The sequence below is a fragment of the Harmonia axyridis genome, chromosome 5, assembly GCF_914767665.1.
Source record: "Harmonia axyridis chromosome 5, icHarAxyr1.1, whole genome shotgun sequence".
In the NCBI taxonomy this organism is placed as follows: Eukaryota; Metazoa; Arthropoda; class Insecta; order Coleoptera; family Coccinellidae; genus Harmonia; species Harmonia axyridis.
In genome coordinates, this window is record NC_059505.1 from 37,134,927 (window position 1) to 37,150,943 (window position 16,017).

The 16,017-nt window shown below is 34.5% G+C and overlaps 1 protein-coding gene across 1 annotated transcript in view; it reads left to right on the top strand.

The window, feature by feature from the left end:
- The window catches only part of LOC123681120 (restin homolog), a 127,928-nt gene that overhangs the window by 34,743 nt on the left and 77,168 nt on the right, over window positions 1-16,017 (top strand). Inside the window, exons 2-3 of the mRNA XM_045619335.1 lie at window positions 105-2,251; window positions 4,340-4,455. Coding sequence (XP_045475291.1) covers window positions 105-2,251; window positions 4,340-4,455 — 2,263 coding nt within the window. The remainder of the gene's footprint in view (window positions 1-104; window positions 2,252-4,339; window positions 4,456-16,017) is intronic.

Genomic DNA, 16,017 nt, shown 5'->3' on the forward strand with positions numbered 1-16,017 from the left:
TTAACACTAAACTTCTTTCCTCAATCCTCTTCATCATATTAACTTCAAAGAATTCAAACCCACTATCATTTCACAGATTTTAACAAAATATTCTTTCTTTTCAGTTGCCGGGACCTTCAAGGATACCAACCTTCGGGACTCGAATACCCCAACCCGGTTCCAACTTCAAATCAAACCAGGACATCGACCCACCTCCCATCTCGCCGGCAGATGTCGGTAGGCGCGTCCTTGCCGCCGGTAAAGTAGGAATCCTTCGTTTCGTCGGTAAAGTTCACTTCGCTGGCGACATCTGGTGCGGAATCGAACTAGATACAGATGTCGGTAAGAACGACGGCTCCATAGACGGCGTCCGGTATTTCACTTGTTCTCGAACCCGCGGTTTGATGACGCCGCTCTCCAAAGTTTCCATCTATACCGACAATAATCGCATCGTGAAATCGGAAAGCAATTGTTCGATCTCCAGCCGCTCGGGCCTGCAGCGCTACGATACGTTCGAAATTGACGTCCCACCGCTAGAGGGCGTTGTGTTAGAGAAAGGAGATGGCCGGCAGGACCGGACTCAGCCCAAAGGGAAGATCGTACTGAGGAGAGGTCAGACTTTTGATCAAGAGAAAAGGGATGATACATTATTTGGAAATACTCCTAGGACTTTTATGCCTGACAATAATGAAGATAGACTGAAACGAAGCGGTTCTTTTGTAAAAAGTAACATTGTAAAGAAACGCGGATCGATTTTAACCTGTAGCGCTGATGCCAATTGTTTTCAAAGTCCCGATAGAACTGAAGATGCTCCGCATTCGACTTCAACTCCTGTAGCTTCTACGTCAAGATTTAATACTCAAAGCTCAAGGAAAATTGAGATAATCGACCTTTTTCGAAACAAAGGTAACCAAGGCCAAACAGACGAACGGACAATCGCAGAAAATAAACCAAAGAATTCCGATAGCGAAGCCACAGACCTCAAACGTGCCGATGCCAAAGATACTACCGAAAACCACAGCCTAAGAACCTTCATATTCAACACGCAGGAAGAAGACAACAAAAGAGACTCCTTGGACCTGGATGAATCTCTTGAGATCCTCACAGCAAGTCAGATGAACGACGGCTTCTCTATAGTCGAGTCAGCCTTCGTCCTGGATGACATGTCTGAACAGAAGAACTTCGCCTTAACACTGCCTCCGTCCAACTTTGAGCTGATGCTGCAAGAAAATGTCACTTTGATAAGCGAGACCACCATCAACCTTGACCTGACCTTGGACACGACTGATAAATCGAAGAATTTTCATTTTACGCGTATGGATGAGACACCATCTCCTGAAGAACTACCTTTAGATCCAATACCAGTAGTGGGGGTTGAACCTAAGACGGAAAGTGAAAAATCATCCAAGTCGAATTGCTTCATCACGAGCATCACTAGCATCACTAGTTTGGATACGGGTTACCAAGGTGATGGGGAGATGTCCCGGCCTGGTAGTCGAGGCGCTGATAACTCTCCTTTGACCAGAAGGCCTTTACCACGCCCTGCAAGAAGAGCAGAGGCAATGACTGATTCAGACTTCTTCACAGAAAGTGACGCAGACAATCATGAGGAAAACGTGTTGAAAGGTGATAGGAAGGCTCAGATCATCGATGGTACTCTCTACGGAGTAGATCCTCAAGCAGCCGCTGACATCTACGTGAACAACAGAGAAAACATGGACTCCAGTGGTATCTTCACCGATATAGAGTCAAACACAAGAGCAGAAGAGCTGTTGATGGACGAAAAGATCGACATCTCTCCAAGCGACACCTCAACGAAGACCCTATCCGAAAACAGCCAAAACAACGTACAAGAGGTGATAGCCAAGAACGAGGAGGCTAAGAAGAAAGAACCGCAGACGGAAAATGCCAAGAAGAGATCTACTCCAAGTCCTGCTATTTCCAACACTTCGAGCACTATCTCTCCCAGGCATCTGCCTAGGGATGACTCTGTCAAGAAGTACAAGACATTGAAAAGGGAGGTTCAGTCAAAGGTGAAGACGTTGCTAGATAATAAGCAATCGCCGAAGCAGGAAAAGAAGGTCCTGAAGAAGCCTACAGGTAGATGGGATGCTGTTATGAACAAGATCTCCAAGAGTGATAGTAAGACCAATTTCCAAGAGGTTAAGTCCAGAGTTTTCAACAATGTCAATTTGAATACGAGCACTCAGTGTGATGCCAAGAAGTTGATTGGTCGACAGGTCAATAATCAGAAGATGCCAAATAATAAATTGTAAGTTTTTTCTTTTTTCTCTTGCAAATGATGGTTTATTTAGAAAATTACACAGATTGACATAAAAGTAAAGAGTACAAGTATGTATATCACTAATAGAGCTTTCAAAACTACATTTGAAGTACCTAATTACGAGATGAGTATTTCATTTGAAAAAACTCAAAGTCTTATCTATACAGGGTGTTCTTAAATTGGAGATACAAACAAAAATGGGAGAATCCTTTGATAGTATCAATATCAATCAATATTTTTTTCCTGAAATCGGTAGCAGATATGAAAAAACTACAAAAAAAAACGAAAATGAAGTGCTAGATCAAAGTTTCTTTTCACACTTTTTAAAACACTGTTTAAAACCACTAGAACAAGTTCTGGAGGAAAAAAGCGGGCACTATTCCAAAAAATATATTACCCAGTAGGTTTACAATCGAAATTGGCATATCACGTGATGTAAACGATAAATTGGATTATAAATATCTTGTAAAGTCTAGATGATATGAGAAAAAAAACTTCTAACAAACTGTAACACTCTGTATCTCGAAAACATAGATATCGTTCGCAGACCCATTTTGATATGATTTTTTTTTTAATTAACTGGTGAATCTCCCATTTTAGTTTATACTTCCAATTCAAGAATACCCTGTATGAGTTACTTTATTGGATGCTCCAGATATTCTCTAAGTTAAGTGGAACTGTTGTATGTCAGGTGAAAGGATTTTAAGATACTTTTCGGCGTCTACGATTCTTTTTTGAGATAAAAGAAACAGTTCTAGAAAATTATCTGAGATTCTTGTCAAGACTCTGTTGATCGTATCATCAGATCTACAGAAAATTCAAGAAAAATAACGGAAAAAACTCAATATTTCAATGACCACAGATATAGGTAGATTAAACGTTTCAAGCATCATTGAAAATCATAGAAAACTGAAGCAGAATATAGATAACAAACCAGATATTTCCGTAACCAAATAAATTTAGTTTATTAATGTAAAATAATCACTGCATGCTGAATTTCTAATTACTGTGTATATTTGAACCAGTCGTGGTCAATTTTATCTAGAAGAATGCAACAATTCTCACATTCCTTCATTGTAACAGAATGGGATACTGATAAATTGGTAGTATTATCGAGAAGATATTATTATTGTGGTAAGGATAGCAAGATGAATTACAAAAGTCATTTCTGTTAATGTAACAAATCGAGAAAGTACGTGACAGAAGAAGTATTGATTGATTTGATGCGGATGAAAGTGCATATGTTTATATTTTCATTGATGTTTATTCATCTGCATCATGTGCTGTATATAGAAATTTAAGGTTAAAAATGTTAAATTATTTTTGTACAGTGTTCATCATACTAATATATCTTGAGTTTCTACTTTTCATATTTCCCAGGTAGGTTTAAATGTGGATAGTTTGATAATCTGTGTTTTGACGATATAAAAAGGAATATTATTTCTTATCGATTGAGTGAATGTTTTGATTGAGGGTCAACCTAATACAACAACGCATGAGTTAGGGAACATATGAATATGAAATCTTCTATACAGCGATTATTTTCATGATCTACATAATATGGTTACAAATTTCTACTCACCTCGGATATTTTAAAGTTTGAGGACTAAAATTTTCGTTTCTTTATATTTCTGAATATATCTATATAGTATTTCAATAATTGACGTACTTGTAAAATAATTTCTCATACTTCCTGCAACAATCAACTTCTCTATGTTGCCAAAATCAATTAAAAATAAACACTAACATTATAACAGAGGGAGCACTGGTGGTAGTTTCATGCTAAACAATGACAGTTATGCTTGAATTTTCTATGGTTCAGACAACGTAATCAGAACTATAGAAAATTCAAGCAGAATATAAAAAGAAATTAATATTTCAGTAATACCAGTTCCAACTGAGTTCAAATTTTGGTTGTATATTTGAAAGAACAGTTTCAAGCTGCGCCTAAACACTCTAAAAGATAGCAAATTCAAGTAGAATATCGAAAAAAATAAGAAAAACTCTGACCTGAAGTAATAGATAGATAGACTGACAAAAATGAATTCTTTTTTGGTAAATTTCGAATGTTTTCAGAAGGAGAGTTCGAACCAGAGTCTCAGGGCTGCCACAAACTCAGAAAAACAGTAACGCAGGAAGCATCCACAGTTCCCTCAGCGATCTCAGTGCATCTGTCCCAAAAAAGACTGTCGGTGAGTATAATAGCATATTTTTACCTATAATAATTTACGTGGTTGAGATAGTATCCAGCAAAATGGCATTAAGTCGTGTCTGTAATGTTGATTGGTTTTCTAAGTGAAGCGTGACTTCTGTATTTCTCTGGTATATCATACTCAATACCGGATATTCCTGAAGGTCTGAACGTTTCAGTATTTCAGACGGGTTTTGAACTTGGATGGAATTATAAGAAGGTTGCGTTGAGAAGAAGAAAAATAAACATTCTGATTTCTTCGGTTGGAGAGAAAGTAAAGTTATACAGAATTTAGTAATCTTTTGTATACAGGGTGATTCACCGGGATGGCCTATTAGACGTTTATGGAAAACTAATCATAATTTTGAGCTGAAAACTTGCATATTGGGGTTTGAGGCAACTATCTTTCTTCCTGAAATATTTTCAAATCTTTACAACTCCCGATTATACCAGAAACAGACTACTACTTCCTTATTTCAAATAGCACACCCAGTATATTATTGCATAATTAGATAGCTTTTTGACGAAAATTTCGGCAATATGCCATACCTTGGGAAAAACTGAATGGTTCATGAGTTAATGGGATTCTTATGAAAAAAAAGGTGGCTTGATGGAAATTTATTGTAATCAGAATTGAATGAAATTTATTCTATTTCAACTTTTTGATTATACAGTCTGTTAGTGAATGAGTACGACAAACTTCTGGTTATCAATTGTTGTTCCGAAAGTAAACGTAAATAAAACACACTCTCATTTAGAATATCGATCAAATTTTTATTTCAATAGAAAGCTTTGGCATTTCCATTATGTGTGGAATACAAAATCATTTAATTGCCCATTTGCTCTCTTACTAAGACTTGAATCCTCGTAATACTGAGTAGGATTGATCTTTTTGATGTATGGAGATGCAAATCCAGATGCAAAATACGCCATTGCGTGCCTTGAGAGAGGTCCAAATGTTATGCGCGCCGAGGAATGGATGAATTTGGATCTTTTTTTAACACTTATTGTTATGCAAACAACGGTGAGGTATTCGAATTGTAAATCTGAAGAAGCTACTGTGTTACTTGTTGTTAAAAAATGGAAATTGAATAACTGTCATTTAATTTAATATTGTCAATGTTAGTAAACCATTACCCAGATTTAAATAGCATTTAAGTCAGTAGATATTGAACCTGATAATCCAGTATGTATTGACATAATTTAATAATAATTCCCTTTATTTCTGACCTCATTACAATCAATAGAGTGTTTCAACTGCTCATCCCAAAGTATTATTCTACTGTTTCTTGACCTTGGGAAAAAGGTCAGGAAAAAACAATAGCTGAACCAATTCAATGCCCACAATGCGTAAATTTGGAAGTAGTATCTACTAGTATCTAGTAGTTTGGTGTTACCAAAAATGGAACCGTTGAGGAAGTAGACATAGCCATTCATATTTCAACACGTATAAATATTTATCCAACTCCATATAAGTTTGCTTTGCGATTTCTACTACTAAGGTTGTACTAATTGCCAATACATAACCACTCCATGAATTGAGTGTTTGTTTCTATAGAAACAGGGAAATGCATTTGATTTATCTCGCTTAACATTCTTAGATATCAATCTGGCAGTATTCGGTTGAATACTGAATGAACTTGGAAAAATTGGGCTAGTTTTTCACGTTTTATAATTCTTCTTTATCGCAAAATATAAATGGATAAATCGTAATATAAATTATATGAATTCAAAAAATGTAATGGGAAGTTGACGTCAATTTAAGCGTTAAATTCCTACAGGGTGTACAAGAGTAGATGCAACAAACTGTAACAATATTCTATGGTTCTACTCGTCAGAGGCAGACATTTAAAAAAAAATTATGATAGCACTCATGTGGAGTCAGGAGCTTTTGAGCGTTCGTTATTCATGCGTCAATTACTCTCTTGGAGACCACAAACTTGAATATAGGTAGTGCTTTCTTCATTTTCGTTCGAAAAGACAGCAATCTCCATTTGACCTATAACATCTCAGTTTGTCAGCTGTATTCTCGAGTCAATTTTTACCCAACAACGAATATAATATATAAGTATAGGGTGTTCCCAAATTGGAGGTACAAAGGAAAATGAGTTATTCCGTGAGATACAGGGTGTTTCTTGTAGTCCTACTTTTTTGTGATGATTATACCAGTTTATCGAATTTTTATTAATATTCGCTACACATTGGGTGAATAAGTACCAAAACTTATAATTAATTAATTCATCACAGTTTACTAACTGGATCCTTGTAATAATTTCGATTTTCCTGAGGATTACTAGAGAATTGTTTGAAATTTTTTCATCTAAATCGGACAAAACTACAAGCTACCAAAAAGTGTAGTACTGGACTTCTGTTTTCCGGAAATCAGTTAGAAATTGAGGTTTTTCCTTAGTTCAAGTTTTTCCTCGATAATTCTTTCAGTTTTCATTTAAGGTATAGGGTTTGCTTAGGTAGTCATACTCTTTTTATACGCAGATTGACTGAAGGAATAAAAAAATATGGATCTTATTTGGAAATATTTGATTTGATGATTTTGAGTTTTGTTCAAGATCATGATCTTCTTATAAACACCCTGTACATTCTTGGTCCAAACCAAAATTATAATACTTCATATTGGCAGATTCGAAAATGAACAAGGTTTTTTGAAAAACACTTTTTCTGCAGTAATATTCAAAACAATGTGAGACCTATTCGCAACCATTTTATCCATAAGAATCTCATTAACTCATGAACCGTTGAGTTTATACTCAAGGTATGGCACATTGCTGAAATTGTAATCAAATAAGATAACTGATGATGCAATAACATACTGGGGGTGCCTTTTGAAATAAGAAGATATCAGTATGTTTCCGATATAACCGAAAGTTGTATAGGTCTGAGAATATTTAAGCAAGAATAGTTACATTTTTTTTACTAGGCCGCAAAGTAGTAGATTGGCTGCCGCGGCTGATAGTTCATAGCCGAGCGTAGCGAGGCAAGCAAAAGGAATTCAGCCAAGGCAGTCAATCTACAGTTGAACATATGATTTTTTCTTCGATTGTTTATAATGATACATGTTGGATATTGAATTTGCAAATTATTACAATTCCATTTTTTTATTTTTCCTGTAGTGATAGATTAAAACGAAATTCAATAGTAATCGCAATTGTTGTAATGGTTGGTTGCTATGGAAATGTATATGAAATGTCCATGATAAATATAGTTTGACAAATTATGAAATATCTGTCAGTTTTTTGAAAAAATATCGTATATATTAATAATAGGACAGTGATAGCGACTTACTCCTCCAGAAATAAGGAAGGTGGCAAAAAATATAGATTGTCAGAAAATGTCGAATGTTTTATTCGCATTGAGAATACTCATTTTGCTGCCTAGGCAGGAGAAGTAATACTTTGCTGATTGATATGTGTCTGCAAAATCAATATTTGCAGTTAATCAGAAAAAAAGATTATTGTCTGAAACCCTAATATGGAAATTTTCATCACAAAATTATGATTAGTTTTACATAAACGTCTAATATAGACCATCGCTGTGAATCACCCTGTATAGTGAAAAAAAGAAAATAACGAACTGTAGTATAAAATTCGGACTTTTCTTAATAAACCCTGGGGCTCTGTGTTACTTATTTGATTTTTCCAAACCAAACAAACCACAACCCTCTTTTACTAAACACCTAAAACCCAAAGGACAACAATCACAACAACCTCTTATCAGCTGTTCTCGCCGTCTCAGGTATACCAACAAAACACCGTTCGAATTTCACGAACTAACCTCCTCCAATAGCAACCTCCTCGATTCCAGCGATCTCCGTCCGTCCGAATCCGATGATAGTCCTTTTAAAACGTCAGTCGTGCCAACGTTACAGCACGGTGCGCGTCATTGCAGTGTGTCGGGTCGACGGAACCCCTTTTTCGCGTGTTCGTACAAAAACAGGTGCGGTAATTTTAGATTGACGTACAGCGGTGGTTATTTCTGAAAATCTTCGCGTCTTCGTCTTGTTAAAACTCTGAACGGTGTCAACACCACCGGAGTGGTTCTGCCTATTTCGGAACAGTGCGTTTTTTCTTTCTGTGTTTCGTGCGCGAAATACATAGAGTGTGTCCTATGCATCCGATGTTGGCGAGGCGTTTGGATGAAGATCGGGTATTTATGCTTTATTGGTCTTTATCCACTTGAGGATGTTTACGGTGGTGCCTGATTGTCTTTATTGTCGCAGATTTGATGCAAATTGGGGTTTGCAGATGGTATTTTTTATGACAGTTACATATGTCAGTTTATTTTTGGGTATGGAGTGAGTCGCGATTGAGTCAGGGCCTACTTTTGTAAACGGTCTTACCAACCGGTGGTGTTGCGAAAAATGCTGACGTTGAAAAGTTGAAGAAAAACTTTCAAGGTGAAAATGCAGGGTGTTCCTTAATTGGAGGTACAAAGGATAATGAGAGATTCTTTGGATCATTTTAAGAGAGAAAGGACCTATAAACATGGGCCTGCAAACGCTTTGTTTTCGAGATACAGGGTGTCTCTTGTAGTCCTAGTGCTCGTCCTAATGTTTTGTGATGATTATAAGTTTATCGCATCTTTATTAAACATCGCTATAGATTGTGTAAATAAGTACCAAAACTTAAAGTTAATTTAATCATCACAGCTTACTAACTGGATCTCCCGAGGGATCTCCATAATAATTTGGATTTTCCTGAGGATTACTAGAGAATTGTTTCAAATTTTTGTCTCGAAATCGGTAGCAGACACGACAAAACTATAAGAAACTAAAAAGTTTAGTACTGAACCAAAGTCTTTTTAACATTTTTCTAGAGGAAAGAAGTTGACACTGAAAAAGAAAAAATATCACCCTGTAGATTTGCATTCAAAATTAGCATATCACATGATGATAACTTTGAATTGGAATATCTATGCCAAATTCAAGTTGAATATCTAATGAAGAAAAAGCGCTATGAGAAAAAAACTTGAAAAAAAAAAGAACTTCAACACCCTCTATCTCGAAAACAAAGCTTTTGCGGGCCCATGTGTTATAGGACTATTATTCTTCAAATGATCCGAGCAATCTGTCATTTTCATTCGTACCTCCAATTCAGGAACACCCAGTAATTGTTGAGTCCAATAATAAAATACTTAACGAGGAAATTTATGTTTTGTATAGAGAAGTGGGGTGTTTTGTATCATAGATTCACACTTTTTTATAGATGGAACATTATTTACAGCTGATGCACAGCCTACTCGTTTTTGTCAAAAAAAGCTATAGTCAGTTATAGTTATTCTTGAAAAATGGTTTTTACTTTTTCAATCCCTTTATAATCCAATCTTTCATTTCAGTTTCTCTCGAATTATAATTTATTTTTTACTGTTCAGTTTGATCTGCTATAAAATTCGTATAAAATAATGTTTTTCCAATTTTTAAAGTATTCTTCGTTAGGATAGTAGTAAAAATTGTAAACCAATGGTTCTTGATAAGTATGTTAAGTATCAATTCGCAATGATGTTTTGAAATGAGTAAATATTAATTTCAAAGACTCATTTACATTATTTCCATATAGGTGAAGCTAATAAAACATTGATGAAAATGTCAATATTGCGAAATAACAAAACAAATCTGTTGTGATCACGACGTAGTTGTTTTAATGTCAAATATAGAAAGGAAGAAACAACAAAAAATTAAAATGCAAAATAAATAAAATTAGACAAGACAATTCAATTTAGGAATCATATCTCCTCGCATATATCGATAAAAATTTATCGCCTTGTCTTCTTTGGTTTTTTTTTGTTTTCACATATGATTTGTTCTTCATATCTGACATATTTCTGTGTTGGATGGGCTGATGTTGATATCTATGTTGTTTTTTCTTCTGAGATATAATTGTTGGTTGTGTTTACCTATAATTGTCTATATCTCTACAAAATTGGCTTCCTTTTCGTTTATTTCAATATTTTTATATTTTTTTTAATGTTTTTATAAACTATGGATTCATCTGGGATAAAAATGTTGGTCCTTACCTGTTTTTCGGCTTACTTTCTTTTTATTTCAGTAGAAATTTTGATACCTCCAAAAATGGGTTTTCAAAACAATAAAGTTTCGGGAATTTGAAGGATTTTTTCTTAAGATTTTTGTGTTTCTAACCAGAAATTTATTGACGTCGTGCTAAATCCATTAGTGTTCCTCACACAAATCTGCCCTGCAAATTACAGTCTCCCACCTTCTTCACTAGAATACTACTTCCAATCTAATAACAAAAGCAGGAAATATCGAAAACACAGAATTCATCTATTCAATCTATACAACTTGGAAACCCATAAAATCGTATTCTTGGTAATATAAGGCATAATCTCCAGTTATCGTTAACAAGAAACAATACATAAAACCGCCGATGTGGAAAACAATAGATTCTGAACAGAACCATACCAAACCTGAATGTACAACCCAGTACAAAATTTATATGGAACGAATCAAATTAGGGTCTACACGAATTTACTGTTGTATTTTCAAAACATTTAACAATAAAAATCATTTACATTAGATAGAACTTTGAGGGCAAATCCGGGTGCAAATATTAGATATTGTTCAGATTGATTTATTTCGATTCGATACATACAGTTAGAATATGCAGGTGTGTATAGTGAAAAGATATATGGCATATGGCCAACTATTCACAATAGAATTTTCGACATCCCTTCTGTTAACACTAGCTACAAACCTTTCTTTGTATTTCGCTTTTATATCCCTTTGTGACTTTGTCTGTTGTGATAAATTAGTTTGAGCTTTAACATATTTATCTCATCAATTTTGCCGAGAATTTTGCCTTCATTCTGAGTGATTTTCCACAGAGATCGTTGATTTAAATTTTAGAAGAAGCTTTATCACTTTTTAATAACCATCATTTTTTTTTTGATTCCTTGATCATGCAATTTGCAGATTCCACGATGAAAGTCTGTCCAAGATGAAGTCTGAAAATTATTCGAAAAACCAAATGATGGACTTAGGAGTTAATTCAACATTATGTTGATGTTTTGTTTATTAATAATAGTTGAATATTAGCAAAATCTTATCTGGATGATTTTCTATCGACTTTTTCAACCATATCAATATCTTACAAAATATTCCGATTTCTGATAGTGAAACAGATGATCATTTCATAAAATTAATTGATGGTAATCTATGCACTGACACAATAGGGAAGAAATACCGAGGAAGCCTTACATAATATACATTAGCATACTGTGTATCTTGTACGATCGATGCAAATAATACATTTTTCCATTTGAAACTGATAAGTTCGCAAGCATTGTTCTCATTACTTAATCCGAGACTTAATCCAAAGGCATGATATCATGTTCAGATCAATTTTTCAATGAATGCAGAAATTTGAATGGAGTTAAGGAGGTCATAGGCTAACTAGATACTCCAATGCTGTAATCGTATGGGATGAGCAACTAATTTAAATAATTTCTTCGCTAATTAGATAGTTATATACTGCATATGAGGTGACTATTTTTGTATTTGTTGACTTTGACGTCATTTCGAAGCCATCCATTCAGCAATTTTTCATCATGGCTTTGTTTTCCTACAATTGATTCCAGAAAAAAATTGGAAAAGTACTAACTCAAATTCAAGAGTTTATTCAAATTAGTATTCATGTGCTTTTTTTCACGGAATTTCCCATGAAAATTCAAATAGTTCTTTTATAATCGAGTGAAAATTTCTAATTGATATTATCTAAAATTTTCAAGGTTACATGGAGCACGTAATACTTACAGCACAATGTTATTTATCCTTTTTTCTTAAACAATTTTCTGCATATTCATAAGATTTTTATTCGTTTAATATTTGCCATTATATTTATGGTGAAAATTGATAACTATTTTCTCGTATGGAAGCTTCATAGCTCAGTCTGAACTTTATCCATGAACTTCATATGTATTCACAAAATTTCTGTGAAATCATAGAGTAATAAACATGGACAGAGGAAGTATACGCAGTTTTCTCATGTCCCCAACATGGTTAGATTACGTTGTCGGATTGTGATATATTTTCCAATCCACAATTTCACTATATTGTTATTAATGTATACTAGTACGCCCATAGATCTACCTTGTAGGTAGATCAATATATCCTGTAGATCTACCTAATAGGTAGATCAATGTTGTCCATAGATCTACCTTGTAGGTAGATCAATGTTGCCCACAGATCTACCTTGTAGGTAGATCAATGTTGTCCATAGATCTACCTTGTAGGTAGATCATCATAGCCCATAGATCTACCTTTTAGGTTGATCAATATAGCCCATAGATCCATATTTTTTCATTCATAAATACTTCCATATCTCCTGTAAAATCGATATCGCACTGTATAAAAAATATTCATCGCACGTATATCTTCGCAAATTATGCAAGAGAAAACAAATCTAAAGCTCTTATTCCAATTTCCAGATTTCATAAGGTCTCGATTTTCCAGAAATGTATAATTGGTGCTTGAAAATTGTACACCCTGTATATAATCGACAATCCCCACCTGTATACCTTCAAGAATTATGCAATTGAATGATAACCTATAGAGCTAACATGACAACTATAAGAAAAATTTTCAGTTCTCCAGAGACATTTCGGAAATTGTACACTCTGTATAAACGTTATTCATCGCACGTATATCTTCGCAAATTATGTGAGAGAAATCTAACTTGAAATTTCAATTTTCAGATTTCATAAGTTTTCAATTTTACAGAAAAGCATAATCGGCGCTCGAAAATTGTACACCCTGTATAATATGGTCAATTTATCGAAAAACCTCCAATGGGCAACTTGAAAAAAAACAATGTATAATCGTTATTCTTATATGTACTTTGAAAATCGGAAAAACATAATTATATGTGTATACTACGAAATCATTCACACAATAGACTAAACAAAAAATTGATCCATTTCAATAATCCGAAGCATTCACCGCCAAATAATATAAAAATCAATAACTGGCGAAAAATTAAGAAAAAAAAAATTATCACCTGCTGCAAGATTTGAACTCGCATCCCAAAAGAGACCTCAGATTGTACGACCGCATCCCTAACGACCCGGCCACACTGCCTTTGCATAATTATGTGCATTTGTGCTCCTTATAGGAATAATGTCAAAATAACTGGTGACAGAGATTCTATAAATTGATGAATTTTCATGAATTTCGTTTGAAAAATCGTTAAATATAAGGGAAATCGAATTAAAATATCTCTACCTACCAGTTTTTTTCGCCTCAAATGCTGATATCTTTCCAAAATGATATATTTACCTTAACAATTCACATGAAACGGAATGCTTCAAGATTTGACCAATTTCCATGAAAATATCAACAAAACGCAAAAATACCATCATAAAAGGGCGGTACATACAGGTGTAGTCTATTATTTCCTCAAATTTCTCGTTAAAAACTTTTCAAATAACCAAATGACTTCTGTAGAGGCTTCTGGCAAACCAAGCTTTCCACTGACACAAAACGATTCCGCTTGAAAATATCATAAAATATACATGGAAAAAGGGATATAAATCGCATCTGAATCATCTTTTCTTGCATATTTCCTCTCGATTCGTCCAAATTTCAACATTTCCATTAAAATATCATCTGACGTTTCCCATTTTCATTCTGTATTTCGACGATTTCATGAATGAGCACAGAATTGGTTAAAATGTCAGAATATTTTGAATAGATTATTAGATTGATCCTTGATTTTATTATACAGTTATTCATATTTCAAATAGTTCTATTCATCAAGAGCCCTCTAATGGACACAGTAAAAATAATATAAAACCTAAATATTCTAGAAACGTCAATTGCCGCGGACGTTGCTAGGCCCGTTGCTACCCAAGGACATCGTAGTATTTTCCTATTGGTCGTTCACGTCGACGTGAATCTGGAAATTCGTCGGGAAATTTCCCAAACTTTATCCGTTCATTCCCAGGTAATCCCGAAAAATCGGGAAACGGGAATATCCGCGGGAGTTAATTCGACATTTCCTCTTTCTTTCCGTACTTTTAGTTTTTCTCGTATCTCTCACAGAGCCGAGAACACTCGACCGCAAAATCGGTCCAAAATCGTTCGATTTTCGGTGGGAGGAGCGCTTACGAGTTTAATATAGTATACTAGTACGCCCATAGATCTACCTTGTAGGTAGATCAATATATCCTGTAGATCTACCTAATAGGTAGATCAATGTTGTCCATAGATCTACCTTGTAGGTAGATCAATGTTGCCCACAGATCTACCTTGTAGGTAGATCAATGTTGTCCATAGATCTACCTTGTAGGTAGATCAATGTTGCCCATAGATCTACCTTGTAGGTAGATCATCATAGCCCATAGATCTACTTTTTAGGTTGATCAATATAGCCCATAGATCCATATTTTAATTCATTCATAAATACTTCCATATCTCCTGTAAAATCGATATCGCACTGAGATAAAGCGAGATACTAAGGATTCATGAATATACGTGTGAGTAACCCGCATCTTGTATGTAATTTGAGGATGGGAATAATATCGAATAATTCCTATCAAGTGACAATCAACTCGACCCTTTATAAACTGTATATTTACATGAAACTTCCTGTATATAAATGAAAAAAAAACCTGAAGCTTATAATCCGATGGTTCAATATTTCACATTTCTGCATAAAAATCTAATTGGTACTCGAAAATAATACACCCTGTATATGATCGTCAGTCGCTTACTGTATATCTTCAACAATTATGCAAAAAAAAAAAATATCCTGGATCTAAGATCTCAACTATCAGATTTCAACAGGTTTCATTTCTCCAGAGTCGTCCAATTGGAGGTCGAAAATTGTGGACTCTGTATAAAAAATATTCATCGCACGTATATCTTCGCAAATTATGCAAGAGAAAACAAATCTAAAGCTCTTATTCCAATTTTCAGATTTCATAAGGTCTCGATTTTCCAGAAATGTATAATTGGCGCTTGAAAATTGTACACCCTGTATAAGATGGGAAGGAGGGAATCCCTATTATTTTAAAAAGACCACTGAATTCCTCACCCTGTAAAAATTTTAAATATATGGGTACTGCATATCTTCACGAATTATCTAAAAGTCGACTAACACGAAACTATTAATCTAGTTTTCAGATTTTATTGAGTCTAATTTTTCACAAATATATAAATGTATAATTGTTAATCAATTATCAAATATTTCCTCAATGATTTCCTCCATGAGAAAGAATACCTGAACTTCTAATTGCCACTCGAAAATAATACACCCTGTATATAATCGTCAATCCCTACCTGTATACCTTCAAGAATTATGCAATGAAATGATAACCTATAGAGCTAACATATCAACTATAAGAAAAGTTTTCAGTTCACCAGAGACATCTCGGAAATTGGTACTCGGAAATAGTACTCTCTGTATAAACGTTAATCTAGCACGTATAACGGAAAAATACCATCATAAAAGGGCGGTACATACAGTTCCAGTCTATTATTCTCTTGAATATCTCGTTTAAAACTCCTCAAATATCCAAATGACTCCTGTACCTA